Here is a 17,002-nt window from a genome sequence, read left to right as displayed (position 1 = left end):
TACCCTTAAGGGGTGTTGTATAATGCGGGCATGCGACGACGAGCAAGGGAGCTCGTCGCCCGTGCGGCACGAATGCAATGAGCAAGGGCGTAGTGCACGAGCACAAGGCAGCAGCCCTGCCTTGTGTCGTGTGCCACGAGCAATGGACGAATGGGCATGGGCGAAGGGCGAGCAAGGCAGTCGCGTGTGGGCAGCAAGCGAGCTGCGCCACAACGCGCGCTGCCTCGCACAAGAGCGCGCAGCCTCGCGCGCAGCGAGCGCAAGCTCGCGTGCCACGAGCGCTGCGCCCAGCATTGCTCGCGCGCACAGCGAGCGATGTCGCGCGCCCAACAAGCGATGTCGCGCGCCCAGCGAGCGATGGCTCGCGCGCCCAGCGAGCGATGGCTCGCGCGCCCAGCGAGCGATGTCGCGCGCCCAGCGAGCGTTGGCTCGCGCGACCAGCGAGCGATGTCGCGCGCCCAGCGAGCGATGTCGCGCGCGCACTGCGAGTGATAGCTCGCGTGCGATGAGCGCTGGCGCGCGCACTGCGAGCGATAGCTCGCGTGCGATGAGCGCTGGCGCGCGCACTGCGAGCGATAGCTCGCGTGCGATGAGCGCTGGCGCGCGCAGCGAGCACCAATGCGTGCGGAGGCTTGCGATGGGGATGCAGCAGCTATGCGACGAGCGCATGGGTTGCGCGCACATGGCCAACAATGGCTGTGTGCGTGCGGCCCATGGGCGTGCAACGCGTAGGGTGTTTGCGTTACGATTAAAGATCGTTTTGAATGTTTAATTTGAAAATTCCAGTTCACGTAATTTTAATTAATTTTAAAATTAATAATTTAAATTATTTTCTTGGATTTTAATTTTGAATATTGTAATTATAATAAATTTTATTTATTCTAATTATTTTACTAAAATTAAAATCATGAATTAATTTAAATACGACTGAAATTAAATTAAACTTTTTGGATTCAATTATAAGTTTATATGAGCTTTAAATTTTAATTAAATTTGTATGTTTCCGGTTAGACTAGAAATACATTTTTATGTTTAAAATTAGTAAAGCATATGAATTTATTGGTTTAAGTGGGAGCGTATTTTAGTCATAAACTCTTGATTAGGTCTACAAATCCTTAAGGTTAAAACAACTTGATTAGAATTAATAAGGACTGAATAATTGGTAGATTATTGGTGCCCTTGATTAATTGCTGCAAATGTTTACGTGATGCATAATGTGTTTTACTAACCAGCTATGTGGGCCATTCATGATAATGAATGGGTGAATGGTATATATTGTATATGTACTGTTTTGCAGGTTATGAAGTGACTAGTATGGCCCAAATAGGATAGAAAATATGGTCTGCGTGCCATTAATTTGAATGTAATTGGTCTAAAGTACCAAAGTTATTTTTCAATTCAAATATGGTCTGCGAACCATCAAATAGTTGTAATTAGTTATAGCTTATTCTATTTGAAGAAAATGGTGCCTCCCACGGAGATTTTCAAGACGGACTTTGAAGTCAAAGCTTCAAGATGAAGTCGGGCCATACTAGATCACAAATATCTTATGCATGTTTTAAGTTATTTATTGTTTTAAATATGTCTTAAAATGCATGAGATCAAAAGCTTGATTATGTTGCATGATTAAGGATTTTAGTTCACTTAAAATCTAACCAACATAGTAAGAGCCTTAAGTTCCAAACTTAAAAATTGAGTTAAAAGGTGCCATGCCAAAATATACACTTGCTTGGATATCCTTTACATCAATCTAGTAATAGTTTTCGCTCAGCGAGGTGTTACTTATTGGTCCTAAAGGGGCAAGGTACACAAATAATTGTGAGTACATGTTAGTTTTGGTGAAACTCAACGATATAAGTAAGGAGTCCTTTTATGTCGTGGCAAATTCGATAGGTTTACCTAATAAGTTCTTAGACGTACCTATCAACCAAGAATAGTTTCTAGACTATTAGCAAAAGGCTTTTGCTTACCTAAGATGTTCTAGGATTAAGTCGACAAACTGTGCTTAGTTCTTCAATGATTTTAGGATCTTGGAATCATTTTATTCACACCTGCCGGAACACATAATTTGAATAAAATGCTTAATAAACATTGAATTATGCATGTATGCTAGAATTTAAGTTTATTAAGAGAAACTGTAAATGGTTATTTATTTGTTTATTCTTTTCAATTGTAGTTTTTAATATGGCAAACAACAATTCATTCAACATTCGATCAATTCTCGAAAAGGAGAAGTTGAACGGGAAAAACTTCCTTGACTGGAAAAGGAACTTGCAAATAGTTCTTATGCAGGAAGAAAAGGAGTATGTCCTAGATGAGGCGATGCCCGAAGCTGCAGGCGACGGGGTCACTCAGGCAGCCCTCAATCGTTGGATTGATGCCAACAAGGATGTGAAATGTCTAATGCTCGCCACCATGAGTGCGGATCTGCAGAAAACGTTCATCAACTCAGATGCTTTCACAATCATCAGTGAGTTGAAGAACATGTTCCAAGATCTGGCTCGAGTCGAAAGATTCGAGACTCATAGGCAAATTCTTGAGACCAAGCTTAAGAAAGGCGAGCCCGTAAGTCCACATGTTCTCAAAATGATTGGACTCATTGAGAATATGAGTCGGCTGGATCAGCAATTTTCTCAGGAAATGGCTATAGACACCATCCTCCATTCTCTTCATAGCAGGTATGATCAGTTCAAACTGAACTACAGTATGAATAGTCTGGACAAAACGCTCACTGAGCTTCACGGTATGCTGAAGACCGCTGAAAAGACGCTCAAAAGTGATAAGCAGGATGTGCTTATGGTGCGTGGGGGCAAGTTCAAGAAATCTGGAAAGAAGAGGAATGCTAAGAAAGGTGGCAACAAGGCCAGCCCAACTAAGCAAACTGGCGCCAAATCTGCAAAGAGGAAGGTCAGTCAACCCACTTCTGAATCCGAATGCTTCTACTGCAAGAAGAAGGGGCATTGGAAGAGAGATTGCTTGAAGCTAAAGGAAGATCAGAAGAACGGAACAGTCGTTCCATCTTCAGGTATTTTCGTTATAGACTGTATACTTGCTAATTCAACTTCTTGGGTATTAGATACAGGTTGTGGCTCACACTTATGTTCCAATCCACAGGGACTAAGAAGAAGTAGAAAGTTAAGCAAGGGTGAAGTCGACCTACGAGTGGGAAATGGAGCACGGATTGCTGCATTAGCCGTAGGAACTTACTATTTGTCGTTGCCCTCCGGGCTAGTTTTGGAACTGGAAGAATGTTTCCATGTTCCAAGTCTTACTAAAAACATCATTTCAGTTTCTTGCTTAGATGCTAAGGGATTTTCCTTTTTAATAAAAGACAATAGTTGTTCGTTTTATTTTAAAGAGATGTTTTATGGATCTGCTAGATTAGTCAATGGACTTTATTTATTAGATCACGACAAACAAGTATATAACATAAATACCAAAAAGGCCAAAAAGGATGATTCAGATCTCACCTATCTGTGGCATTGTCGATTAGGCCATATAAACTTGAAACGCTTAGAAAGACTTCAAAGAGAAGGAATTCTAGAACCATTTGACTTAGAGGATTATGGTAAATGCGAATCATGTTTACTTGGCAAAATGACAAAGCAACCTTTCTCTAAAGTTGGAGAAAGAGCAAATGAACTATTGGGTTTAATCCATACAGATGTATGTGGACCAATGAGTACAAATGCTAGAGGTGGTTTCAGCTACTTTATCACTTTCACTGATGACTTCAGTAGGTATGGTTATGTCTACCTAATGAAGCATAAGTCTGAATCCTTTGACAAATTCAAGGAATTTCAGAGTGAAGTAGAGAATCAATTAGGCAAGAAGATTAAGGCACTGCGGTCTGATAGAGGCGGTGAATATCTGAGCTATGAATTTGATGACCATCTGAAAGAATGTGGAATTCTATCAGAATTGACTCCTCCTGGAACACCACAATGGAACGGTGTGTCGGAACGGAGGAACAGAACCTTGCTAGACATGGTCAGGTCAATGATGGGTCAGGCCGAACTTCCATTAGAATTTTGGGGACATGCACTAAATACAGCTGCACTCACTATAAATAGAGCTCCGTCTAAAGCTGTCGAAAAGACTCCATACGAATTATGGTTTGGAAAGCCTCCAAATGTGTCTTTTCTTAAGATTTGGGGATGTGAAGTATACGTCAAACGATTAATTTCAGACAAACTTCATCCAAAATCTGACAAATGTATCCTTGTGGGCTATCCAAAGGAAACAAAGGGGTATTACTTCTACAATACATCTGAGAACAAAGTGTTTGTTGCTCGAGATGGTGTCTTTTTGGAGAAGGATCACATTTCCAAAATGACAAGTGGGAGAAAAGTAGACCTCGAAGAAATTCGAGTCGAACAACAAACTCTAGAGAATGCTCAAGATGACATTCAGGATGAAACTCATAGATCTTTAGAAGAATCTGGTGAGAATCATGGTCAATCTAGAAATGTTACCCCGCGTAGATCGCAAAGATATAGATCTCAACCGGAAAGATACTTAGGTATTTTGACGAACGAGAGCTATGACGTTCTATTACTTGAAAGTGATGAACCTGCGACTTACAAGCAAGCTATGACGAGCCCTAGCTCCAAGCAGTGGCAAGAAGCCATGCAATCTGAATTAGACTCCATGTCTGAAAACCAAGTATGGGATTTGGTCGATTTGCCAGATGGCTACCAAGCCATTGGAAGCAAATGGGTTTTCAAACTGAAAAAGGACAAGGATGGGAAACTTGAAGTTTACAAAGCTAGATTGGTCGCAAAAGGTTACAGGCAAGTCCACGGTGTGGATTACGATGAAACCTTTTCACCAGTTGCAATGCTAAAGTCTATTCGGATAATGTTAGCAATCGCTGCATATTACGATTACGAAATATGGCAGATGGATGTCAAAACTGCTTTCTTAAACGGCGTTTTAACAGAAACTGTGTTTATGACACAGCCTGAAGGTTTTGAGGATCCAAAGAATGCTAAAAAGGTATGCAAGCTAAAGAAGTCAATCTACGGATTGAAGCAGGCATCCAGGAGCTGGAATATACGTTTTGATGAAGCAGTCAGTGACTTTGGTTTCATCAAGAACGCGGACGAATCTTGTGTATACAAGAAGGTCAGTGGGAGCAAAATTGCTTTCCTAGTATTATATGTCGACGACATATTGCTTATCGGAAATGACATTCCTATGTTGAACTCTGTCAAGATTTGGCTTGGGAAATGTTTTTCGATGAAGGATCTAGGAGAAGCACAGTACATATTGGGCATCAAGATTTACAGAGATAGATCTAAAAAGATGATTGGACTTAGTCAAAGCACTTATATCAATAAGGTGCTTGATAGGTTCAAGATGGCGGACTCCAAGCGAGGCTACCTACCCATGTCTCATGGAATGACTCTAAGCAAGACTCAGTGCCCAAAAACACTTGATGAGCGTAGACGAATGAATGGGATTCCATATGCATCATTGATTGGTTCAATAATGTATGCTATGATATGTACACGCCCGGATGTTGCGTACGCACTCAGTGCTACGAGCAGATACCAGTCAGACCCAGGAGAGGCGCATTGGACTGCTGCCAAAAATATTCTGAAGTACCTGAAAAGGCACAAAGATGACTTCCTGGTCTATGGTGGAGATGATGAATTAATTGTTAAAGGCTATACGGACGCAAGTTTCCAAACCGACAAAGATGATTTTAGATCACAGTCTGGGTTTGTCTTCTGCCTCAACGGAGGAGCAGTAAGCTGGAAAAGTGCTAAGCAAAGCACCATTGCGGATTCTACAACTGAAGCGGAGTACATTGCTGCACATGAAGCAGCAAAGGAAGCTATATGGCTAAGGAAGTTCATAGGAGAACTTGGTGTAGTCCCCTCCATTAAAGGACCAATAGCCCTGTATTGTGATAATAACGGAGCTATTGCACAGGCAAAAGAGCCTAGACACCACCAGAGAGTCAAGCATGTACTTCGTAGATTTCACCTTCTACGAGAGTTCGTTGAAAGAAAAGAAGTCGAGATAAGCAAAATTGGAACTGATGACAACATATCAGATCCATTAACTAAACCTCTGCCGCAGGCGAAGCACAACTCGCACACTGCAGCTATGGGAATCAAGCATATTGGAGAATGGCTTTGATGTCTCTGTTTAATGTTTTAAAGTTTTAGAGTTTAAATATTTGTAAAACATTATTGGTTAATCATTCACAATAAATGAAATGAATTCATTTTTCCATTTAATTTATGGTTTATTAAATGATGAGTCCCTTCAATTTGACGATATATTCAAGATAGACTGTCAGGACCAGTCCTGTGACTAAGAAATGTCTATCAAGTGAACTTGAATGTCAAAGGTTGAAAATGGTCCCTAATCGGAGTTTTCTATAAAATTGGACGCATAGAAAACGTTAGACGATTAGAATGCAAGATGACTAGTAGTTCTGTTTCTTGAACTATGTGGACATGGCAATGTCATAATCATTTGCATAGATACTTACTTTGGGAAGACTAGTATCGGACAAGACCTATGAAACTTTACTGTAAGAGATGAAAATCTGTCATAAGTAAATTTCATTAAATTATTAGACACTAAATCCTCAATACCTGAGTGATTTGAGATTACTTGTTTGAGAACTGGTTGCTTTGACGTTGACCAACCGTCGCACCGTAAAAGGAGGCTATAAAGGCAACGCTCAGGTAATCACCTATCAAACGAAGTCTAATCTCAAGATCGCAAGATTGGGATTGTCCTCCCATAAATCGGGATGAGATGCTTAAAAGTTGTACAAGGCCACTCGGAGAGCTAGAAACTGTGAAATGCATGGCCGTGCTCGGATGAATCATAGGCTATGATTATCTGTTTATTTGATCAGTTGAACTCTGAAACCGAGGAACACCTCTGGACGTAATAAGGATGACAACTCTTACCTTATGTTCAAGAGCAAGCATCGAGCGACAAAGGAAATAGGAAATGCACACTTGTCCCTAAGGACAAGTGGGAGACTGAAGGAAATAATGCCCTTGGTCCAAGTATGCATTCTATGTTAAGTCTAATAAATGCGGTTCAGTATTAATTAACAAGTTAATAATTCAGTGAGATCAAGTGAGCTGAATGCCTAGCTAGAGGCCGCTTCAGTTCAAGTGGAATTAATGATATTAATCCACAGCTTACTCTTGACTGAACCCGTAGGGTCACACAAATAGTACGTAAACGGATCAAGTATTTAATGGCATTAAATACTCCATCTATGAATATTCGGAACCAACGGATCTTGGTTTCAGTGGGAGCTAAGATCGTCACAGGCAAGAAATGAATACTCCGGAAACGATGATATTGCCGGAAACGGAAATATGGATCGTATCGGAAATATAAATATTATCCAAGTCGTAGATGTTGCCGGAAACGGAAACATGGTACGTATCGGAAAATATTATCGGAAATGGAAATATTGCCAGAATCGGAAATATTGCCGGAAACGGAAATATTGTCAGAATCGGAAATATTACCGGAATCGGAAAAAATTCCGGAAACGGAAATATTAAATATTTGTTCGAAACGGAAATTAATTCCGGAATCGGAAATATTAAATATTGTTCGTATCGGAAATGAATTCCGGAATCGGAAAATTTAATCGGAAGCGCATCGTACGAATAAGCATCGGACGAGGCCTGCCGGACGAGGCCCAGCACGAAGCCAGGCCATTGCCCAGCAAGCCAAGCGCGCCGCACAAACAGCCTCGCCAGGCCCAGCGCAAGGCCAGGCCCAGCAGGCTGCGCAGCGCGCACAGCGCGCACAGCACGCGCAGCGCGCAGCGCGCGCGGGCGCTGCGTGGGCTGCTGCTCGCGCGCACGCATGGGGGCCCATCGTGGCTACCGTGCGTGTGTGTGCAAGTGTTTGTGTTCGTGCACGTTTCCTAAAACATGCAGAGTTCGGTTAATGATTAAATTCCTAATTCTATTTGATAAATTAATTAAATTAGAGTTCTTGTAGGATTCTAGGTTTAATTAATTTGTATCTGAGTAGGATTTCGATTCCCTTTCCATACCCCTATAAATATGAGGCTAGGGCTCACAATTTATAACAAGTTTAAAAGTATTCAAAGTGAGTTTTTGAGAGAAAAATTCAGTCACACATTTGCCTATAAAGTGCCGAAAATAATAGTACCTTAAGGGCGATTCTAGTTGGTCAATCTTAAGGCGGATCCGGACGTGCTGTGGACTATCTACGGAGGGACGACACTTGGAGTCCTAAAGACTTGTTCTTGTTCGGTTCGGGCGCAGTTAGGGAAGGCACGCAACAAAGAGTATGCATCTAAACTATGCTAAATGATTATGTGTAAATAATATGTTTTCCTGGCTTTATGGTTTTTCCGCATGATTTATGAATTGTCATATGTATCATAACCTAACAGTTTGCACCGTGGTGGTTTTGGTTTGGCGTGGTCTTACAGCAGGGGATAGAGATACCACCTGCAGCTTTTCCACCACTTCTCGGACACTCTTCCTGGCTTCCGCATTCTCCTTCTTTGTTACGAACAATTTTTTGGCACATGCATCCTTCTTGCCCGCTGGACTTGCATTGACCGCTTCTCCTTTATTCGCCTTCCACGGAGAAGCACGGAGATTGTCATTGAAGGACCTCTCTACCTCATTTTCATCTGTGTTCAAATCGCAATCTTTTTCGCCATGCCCTAGCTTGCCGCAAACGTAGCAAAACACTGGTAGCTTTTCAAACTTTACCGACAGTTCCACCATACCTCCCTTCATCTTCAAACGCACATTGGTAGGCAAAGGTTTGCGAACATCCACACGAACCCTAATCCTGAGGGATTTATTTATACCAATCACGTCCGTTTTGTCCATGCTAACAAAAACCCCCCAACTTGTTTCCGATTGCTACCGCGTTCACTTCATTATTCCTCCCCTTCAAAGGCAAATCATAGACCCTAGTCCACAGAGGGAGATGGAACAAGGGCAATTCAGAAGGTCTAGAATCACCTTGAACATCCCCTAAAATCAAGGCATGGTGGTCGAAATGCCATGGTTGGGCATCCATGACAAAGGCTTTATCTCTCCAGTGGTGAAACTGGAAAAAGAAGAGGTTTTTATCTATGCAATTTGCGTCCATTCCATGCCTGGGATTCCATATCCTCCTCATGGTTGAGATTAGGGCATTTACGTTCACGTTCCGTTCCGTCCACATCCTCCCAACGACACCCAAAGAGATTTTTGCTTCTTCCTCCTCCGCGCCGTCCTCTACCCATTCTACCTCCTCCTCAGTCACAATCTTCCCAATGGCCTCATCACTGGAAGCCATGAGGACTCACAATCTTCCTTCGAGAATGAAGAACAAAGGCTAGCAAGGAGCTAGAGCGAAAACCCTCCCAAGAGAAACCCTAGAGAAACCCTAGAGGGAACAACTTCAATGTTATGTACTTTTATTAGTTCTTTATGTGTTTTCGTGTCTCTCTTCCACCTATTACCACTACGTACATACTGGTCATTGTGTTAGTGGAGGAGAACTAATTCAGTAATTCCCACATTTCCCAACTATGACAAGGGTGAAATTTATCGGGTATTGATTTATGCAAATATGTGTAGACAATATATTTCTAAAATCATTTTAATAGTTTTGTTATATAAAATGATATAATTCTATAATGTAGATAATCTCTAAAACTCAGTGACGGATCTAGGAATTTGAGTATGGGGTAAGAAATTAGAGTAAAAAAACAAAACATTATTGAGCTTTTTTTTTTTTTTTTTTTTTGCCCACTAAAACTTGAGTTTTTTTTTTTTTTTTTTAGGGGAACTAAAACTTAAGTTATTAATTAATTTCAATATCGACCTTTTAACCTTAAACTCGGTTGGAGATGAAATTTATAAAAATTATAAATGATATGTATTTCAAGTAGCAGTGGAAAGAATTAATAAGTCAAGTTAATAGATCAGGCGTCTCATACAACCGGACTCTTAGTGTTTAAATTTTAAATACCAGGCCTCCGATGAATATAAGAGACCACTTGTCCCAAATTACTGGTCTCTTACTATTATTAGGAATTTCACAGTTGCACACTGTGTTGTGTTAGGTTTTTCTAGTGCTACCTAAGAGAGCGTTGTTTGACAAAACAGGTCTCTTACTTTGCAGTTTTTATTTTTATTTTTTGAGAATAGGGGTACAATGTACCCCCAACGTACCCCTTAGATCCGTCCCTGGTAATGCTAGTTACACATTTGGACTTAATAGGATATCATTTATCGTCGACTTACAAGTTACTAAAGTAGCCATTGTGTTATGTTAATAAGGTACTAGTCTTATATGCACGCATGCGTGCGAAGATAAAAAACATATTTGTGTTATTACCTTTAAACTTAAAATAACATGTAAAAAATATAATATAAATGCGATGCGTGCAAATATAAGAAACATATAAGTTAGATAGAGCCGAATTCATATAAACAAATTGATTTAAATGGTAAGATTTTTTTTTAAGAGGCTAGATTGATTAAAATGCTTCTTTGGGCTTTTCTTATTGGGTAGTTTGTCATTATATTCTCTATTCTATAAGTGTGAAGGTATTTTAGTAACCTAAGGGGATGCCAAAAGTGGATTTACTAAAATAAACTCAGTTCTTCACTTATATAATAGAGATTTATTCAGTTATATGTCATTATTAAAGCCGATTGATTTTTTTTTTTTAAACAGGCTAATGCTTCGTTACATATGAATAACGACAATTTCTCCATGAACTTTCTCCCAATGAATGTTCCTTAAGGCATCCACAACAGCAACCAATACACATATTGGTGATCATCCCTCATTGCATACAAATGATGATATTCCTTTCAATCCTGAACAAGATGTGATTGGTGATAATTTAACATTGCATACATCTGATGATATTCCCGGTCCACCACCGCGTAGGAAGAGGGGGAGGCCTCCCCTCGCGGAGGGACAAAGTAAGTCGAAGAGAAAGCCGGGAAAGCCTTGGGTTCCCGGCGGATCAGGAAGACCACCAAATTCAGTGAGGGGTGGGGGTACGCCAAGAGTGAAGGTATGTCAGTCAATAGTTGTTTATTTGAAATAGGCAAATTTGTCAAAAAAATACCTTATAAAATTGAGTTTTTATGAAAAACTACTTTATAAAAAAATATGTGGTAAGATACTACCTATTGACCAATTTTGAACATTGATTCTAGATTCCGGGATTGACTTTCCTAGGTGTATTGCACGTGGTATCTAACGGAAAATAGGGTAAATAAATGATACGTAAGATGCACATGGTAAAGTCAATCTCGGGAAAAGGTAGTATCTTACAACATAATTTTTTTATAAGGTAGTTTATCACAACATTTTTTTATAAGTTAGTTTTTCACAAAGTAATTTTATAAGGTAGTTTTTGACAAATTTGTCTTTGAAATAAGTTTAGTCGAATGTCATCACAAACTGTAATGTTTAAATTTGGCCTTGTAGCACACCTCACCGAGGACATATCCGGGTCTTGTCGTCGAATTGGTTAATGAGTTGTGTCCTATACGGCGTGAGTGGGTGGAAAAGGCTGGTTTTGGGTCCATTCTGAATCTTAAAATCCAGAAGGTGGATAGATTATTTTTGGCATGGTTAGAGAAAAGGTGGGACTGCAAAAGGCAGGTATTGCGTATACGTGATGACTATGAGATAACCATTGACGAGAATATGATTTCCTGGATAACTGGTGTTCCACTTGGGATGTATAAGTTCCATAATCTTAAAAAAAATGACAAGGAGGTGCAGAAATATTACGATGAATACGTCATTGGTAGCGCAATTGGTTATGTCACCGTTTACAACAAATGTTTGTTGGAAGAGGACCCTACAGTTTTCCTCCGACATTTCATACTACTAACATTTGGATGTCTATTTTGCATGAATACATACAATTCCATCACCCCAAAGTTGTTGCCTATCCTTAAGAGAACATATATATTTGAACCATACCCTATAGGAACACCACTGGCACCGCCTCCGTGGGCATTGCCAAAGGTTCAATTGGGTCAGCCTAGGGTTGATAAACCAATTTTGCCATCTGATGATGCAAAGAAGTCAGACCTCCGCTGCAGGGCTTTTAAGTTAAGACGTCCCAAGAAAACAACGGTAAGCCTTGTTGCAATTGGGCCCAAATTTATTATTCACATTGATATATACTTCCTCTGTTTTGCACCATTTTGACTTTCACGTTTGCCAACGCACATCTTTGATCGTTAATATCTCTAAGTATCTATTAGTAAATATAATTCTTTTTGATAATTTGAAAAGTAGACATCGAGACTATATGATAACATTTATATTTGGGTAAAAAGAGAGTTAATTTTTTTTTTTTTACGCCAGGGTCAAACACCAGGGAGCAAAGAGGTCCCAGAGTCAACCCACACTACTGAAACGGCATCTGAGCATGTGACTCAGTCATCAAAAGAAGATGTTGGTAAAAACCAGAAGAGGAGGGCAAAAGGAGATGGCGTAGATCGTGTTGATGAAACGAGTTCTGATGATGAAACGGATTCTGACAAGGAAACATTGAATTACAAAACAAAGGTTGATCCTACGGAGAAGAACATTTCTGAAATTATTCTTAGAAGGAAAATATTTGGAGATCAAGTACTTTTCACAAGTGATTCCGTTTCACTTAGTCGAGATATGCTCTACAATTCATTTAAGAAGAAGGGAGAGATTTCAATGGAGGTACTAATTTTTCGGATTTTTTTTATGAAATGCCCTCGAGTTTTTGCCATAATTCATCAACTACCTCTCGGGTTTCAATATTACATAAAATACCCCTAAAATAATATGTTATTAAATTTTGTTTTAGGAGTATTTTATGTAGTTTGTGAATTATGACAAAACTTGGTGGCATTTCATGAAAAAAACCGTTTTTTTTTTTTTTGCAAGTTGGTGTGTTTCATCTAGAGCTGATCAACATGAGCCCGGCCCGGAAATTAGCGAGTTTTGGGCAGAATATTAGGCCCGTTTTCGGGCAATTTTGAATATTATGGGCAACGTAAAATTATACTTTTACTTATAAATTTGTCTTGGCCTGAAAAGCCCGCTATTTTGACCCGAATTAGCAGGTTTTGGGCACACATAATCGTCCCGATGCTTGACCCGACCTGACATAATGGGCAGATTTTTAAGGGCAGAACCCGGCCCGACACACCTTTTGATCAGGTCTAGTTTCATCTAATAAACGTACATACATGCATGATGCATATTTAATATATTGGATTAGGTTATGGCTGCTTGGTGCAGATGTTTGAACAAACACATCCTTGAGATTTCTGGATTGAAGACTTACGTTGTCCTCCCCGAAATGATGGTAATACGCTTAACTCTTTCCCACCAAACATTAGACACATCATTGCGTAGGCAGGATAAGTACGTACTCCGTAATTCATTTCATTATGTCATTGCAGGCTGAATTGTTGGGTGTTGGTGTGGACAAGAAGCAATTTAACGTTATCATGAACAAACGAAAAAGGCAGTTCATAGATGACATGAAGAAGGGATTTGATTTTGTGGAAGTAGAAAAGGTGATTAATTAATCCCAACCACAAATTATTAGGTACACTCGGTTGTACGTAGCTCTACATACACATTTTTCAGTTTAAAAGCACATTTTCAGTTTAAAAGCACATTTTTAAGTTTAAAAGCACATTTTTACAATTTTAATGCACATATGTTTTTCAAATATTATGATGTTGAATATCTTCTTCCAATTGGGAAAAACCCTAAACTTAAAAGGTGAGCAACCAACATTAGTTTACATATCCTCTCAAATTCTTCGCGCTCGAATGTTCTTTTGTACTAACAATGTGTTCCTTTGAAATGTATCTGCTTTTAAGCTATAAAAATGTACTTTAACCTGTAAAAATGTGCTTTAAACTATAAAATTGTGCTTTTTGATGGGTTAAAAACCAAAACTACCCGGTTGCGTGTAGAGCTACGTACAACCGGGTGTACCTTTTACCAATTGAATCCCAACATATACTAAACTATCCATGATACGTAGTTGTTTATTTCTAAGTGCCTAAATGATTTGTGACTATTATTTTTTTCCAGTTATTCATACCTGTTTATTACAAAGGGTGTTGGATTGTCATGAAAACAAGGAAAGGGAAAAAAAATTCGATGCTGGTTTATGACCCAAGAACTAAACCTTCCACGGTTAATGGTATCAGCCACATTATTACAACACTGGTAAGTTATGAAATGGTTAATATTACATGCATCATTGTTTTATGGATTATTTGTCAAAAAAAAAACTTTTTAAAGTCCAAAAATTGTGACAAATTACCTTATAAAACAAATTGTTGTGAGATTGGTCCTAAAGTTGTTTTTTTTGTTGTGAGATGGAACCTTTTTTCCATTTTTTGACGGTTGACTCCAATTTTCCAGCGTTGACCCACGCGTGCGGGTCATGTGATGATTAAAAATTGAATATTTTTATACTTTCTTTGCGAAAAAATTTAGAGGAACCCTAACTTCCAAAAAAACTCAAATTGGACGAATTGATGCAAAAACGTTGGGTTTTTTCTCTTACCTTGTTCTAATAGCAAGAAATAGTTAAGGGAAGCAACAATTTTTTGTAAGGTATCCTGCACGAATTGATGAAATGGTCGAAGAAGAAAAGGAGAGGGAACAAAGCTGGGGGATATTTTTTTTTAGGTTTGTTAAAAGGGTGGGAGGGTAAGTTAAGGGGGGAAAATCATCTTTAATCATCATGTGACCGGCAGGCGCGGGTCAACGCCGTGGGTCAACGCCAGAAGATTGAAGTCAACTGTCGAAAAATGGGAAAAGGTCTCGTCTCACAACAAAAAAAATCAATTTTAGGTCCCATCTCACAACAATTTTTTATGAGGTCCTTTATCACATTTTTTGGATTTTAAAAGGTCATTTCTGACAAAAATACTTGTTTTATACGAGCCCTTGTTTAATGCGAAAACTAAAACTACCATATTTGCAGAATGTTGTGTTACACGAAATCAGTGAATTAATCGGATTGGAAATCCCTAGCTGGAACATAAGGCAGTATGAAATTCATATGTATGATGGAGAGGCAAAGCAGAAGCACAAAGAAGACGGGGGTTTACTATGTATGGTTTTTTTGATGTCATCCATAGAAAATGTCGGAGAGTGGTTGGAGGTATATATAGTTATGTTTTAGGTATGTGGCTAAAGATGGACATGGGCCTAAACGGGCTGGGCCCACTCTTCATCGTGTCGGGCCGAGCCATACTGAAAAGTTCAAAACAAGGCCCAGGCCCACGGGCTGTCGTGCCTAGCCTAATTTTACTAAATTTAGCGTGTTTTGTCGTGTCAGGTTGAGTCGTGCCGTGTCTTGTTGTGCTTTTTTCCAAAAAATGTGGCCCACGCCCGGCCCACAACTTCGTGCTCGTGTCGGGCTTTTTTCGCGCCGGGTTGGATGGGGCCTTGGGCCGGCCCACATCCATCTTTAGAAAATGTGGCTAGTATAATAATGTAAACATGTAGGTAAATAATACGCTTGCATTTGGTTAACCCTTGCAGATTTATCAGACGAATGACAAGGAGATCCGCAAGTACATGCTTGGACGTCTGGTTGCCAACTCCTACAACAAGATCAATGCCAAAGAGGTTTTAAGAACAATTTCAAATGGTAGGGAATAAGTAGTATGCACATTAATGTTCCAAAAACAATGTTTAACGTATCTGTTGTGGCTCGTTTGGTATGTAATGGAGATAGGGATAGAGATAGAGATAGGGGTAGGGACAAGAATTGGGACAAGACTCATTTGGTAGGTAATGGGGATAGGGATAGGGATAGGGAAGGGATTGAGATAGGGATAGGGACAAGATGGGAAATTCATTGCATTTATCCTATTCCTTGTTAGGTATAGTATTTGATATATATTCAGGATAACATAACAATTTTACTATATTGTCCCTTTAAAATGGTAAAGTTAAACAAGACTTATATTATTAACAGAATAGGATGTATAAGGGTAAAATTGTATTTTCTCACTTTAATGAAAAATCCTCATTCCTATACCTGCCTCCCCCAGGTACAAAATATGAGGGATAAATGATTATTTTATCCCTATCTTTATCCCTCATTAATCATGGTTTTCTACTTTTCTTGTAAATAAATACGGGATAAGAGTGAGAAGGGATTAGAAATCCTTATCCCCACCCTTTATCCCTCTAAACAAACGACCGGTTGTATGAATTTGGGATATTTGTTACATTTACACATAAAAAGATGTTTTCTCGTCTCTACAATGAATTGGCTTATACGATTACTAAACCCAAAATCTCGATCGAGACGTACTAACAGGGTTGTTTGAGGAGAAGAAACGGCGTACCTTTTTAGAGAGATCTTAATTACCACTAAGCATTCTTTTCATTTGTTGAGAATGCAATGGTAGTGAATGAACAGCGCGTCTCCTGTGAGACCAGTCACACCATCAACTTGATGGTGTGATGAGCGCGAAACCAATAGCGTACCTTCCCTAAAACTATATAAAAAAAAAGTAACAGATCTAAACTATAGAAGTAACATACATAAACTAAAAAAGTACCTCCTCTAAAATTATTCCGTATAAAAAAAAAGTAACATGTCTAAACTATAGAAGTAACATACCTAAATTAAAAATGTACATCCCCTAAAATTATTCCGTATAAAAAAAAAGTAACATGTCTAAACTATAGAAGTAACATACCTAAACTGAAAAAGTACCTCATCTAAAATTATATATATAAAAAAAAGTAACATGTCTAAACTATAGAAGTAACATACTTAAACTAAAAATGTACATCCCCTAAAACTATTCCGTATAAAAAAAAGTAACATGTCTAAACTATAGAAGTAACATACCTAAACTAAAAAACTACCTCATCTAAAATTATATAAAAAAAAAGTAACATGTCTAAACTATAGAAGTAACATACCTAAACTAAAATCATCTGCATCAGAAATTAA

General features: G+C 39.2%; 1 protein-coding gene across 3 annotated transcripts; it reads left to right on the top strand.

Moving 5' to 3' along the window:
* Window positions 1-10,441: 10,441 nt before the first annotated feature.
* On the top strand, window positions 10,442-16,071 carry LOC110783415 (uncharacterized). Of its 3 annotated transcripts, none has more exons than XM_021987761.2 (8): window positions 10,461-11,065; window positions 11,485-12,144; window positions 12,379-12,729; window positions 13,274-13,360; window positions 13,458-13,574; window positions 14,104-14,241; window positions 15,008-15,137; window positions 15,571-16,071. In XM_021987761.2, the coding sequence occupies exons 1-8, from the start codon at window positions 10,775-10,777 to the stop codon at window positions 15,585-15,587; spliced, it is 1,791 nt and encodes a 596-aa protein (XP_021843453.2). In that variant the 5' UTR covers window positions 10,461-10,774; the 3' UTR covers window positions 15,588-16,071. The 3 variants fall into 3 exon arrangements, with proteins under 3 accessions (XP_021843454.2, XP_021843453.2, XP_021843452.2); XM_021987760.2 differs by having other exon boundaries at window positions 10,502-11,065; window positions 15,008-15,187; XM_021987762.2 differs by lacking the exon at window positions 15,008-15,137 and having other exon boundaries at window positions 10,442-11,065.
* Window positions 16,072-17,002: the final 931 nt, after the last annotated feature.

Source organism: Spinacia oleracea, chromosome 4, assembly GCF_020520425.1.
Source record: "Spinacia oleracea cultivar Varoflay chromosome 4, BTI_SOV_V1, whole genome shotgun sequence".
Classification (NCBI taxonomy): Eukaryota; Viridiplantae; Streptophyta; class Magnoliopsida; order Caryophyllales; family Amaranthaceae; genus Spinacia; species Spinacia oleracea.
This window is presented reverse-complemented; position numbering and strand designations above follow the sequence as displayed.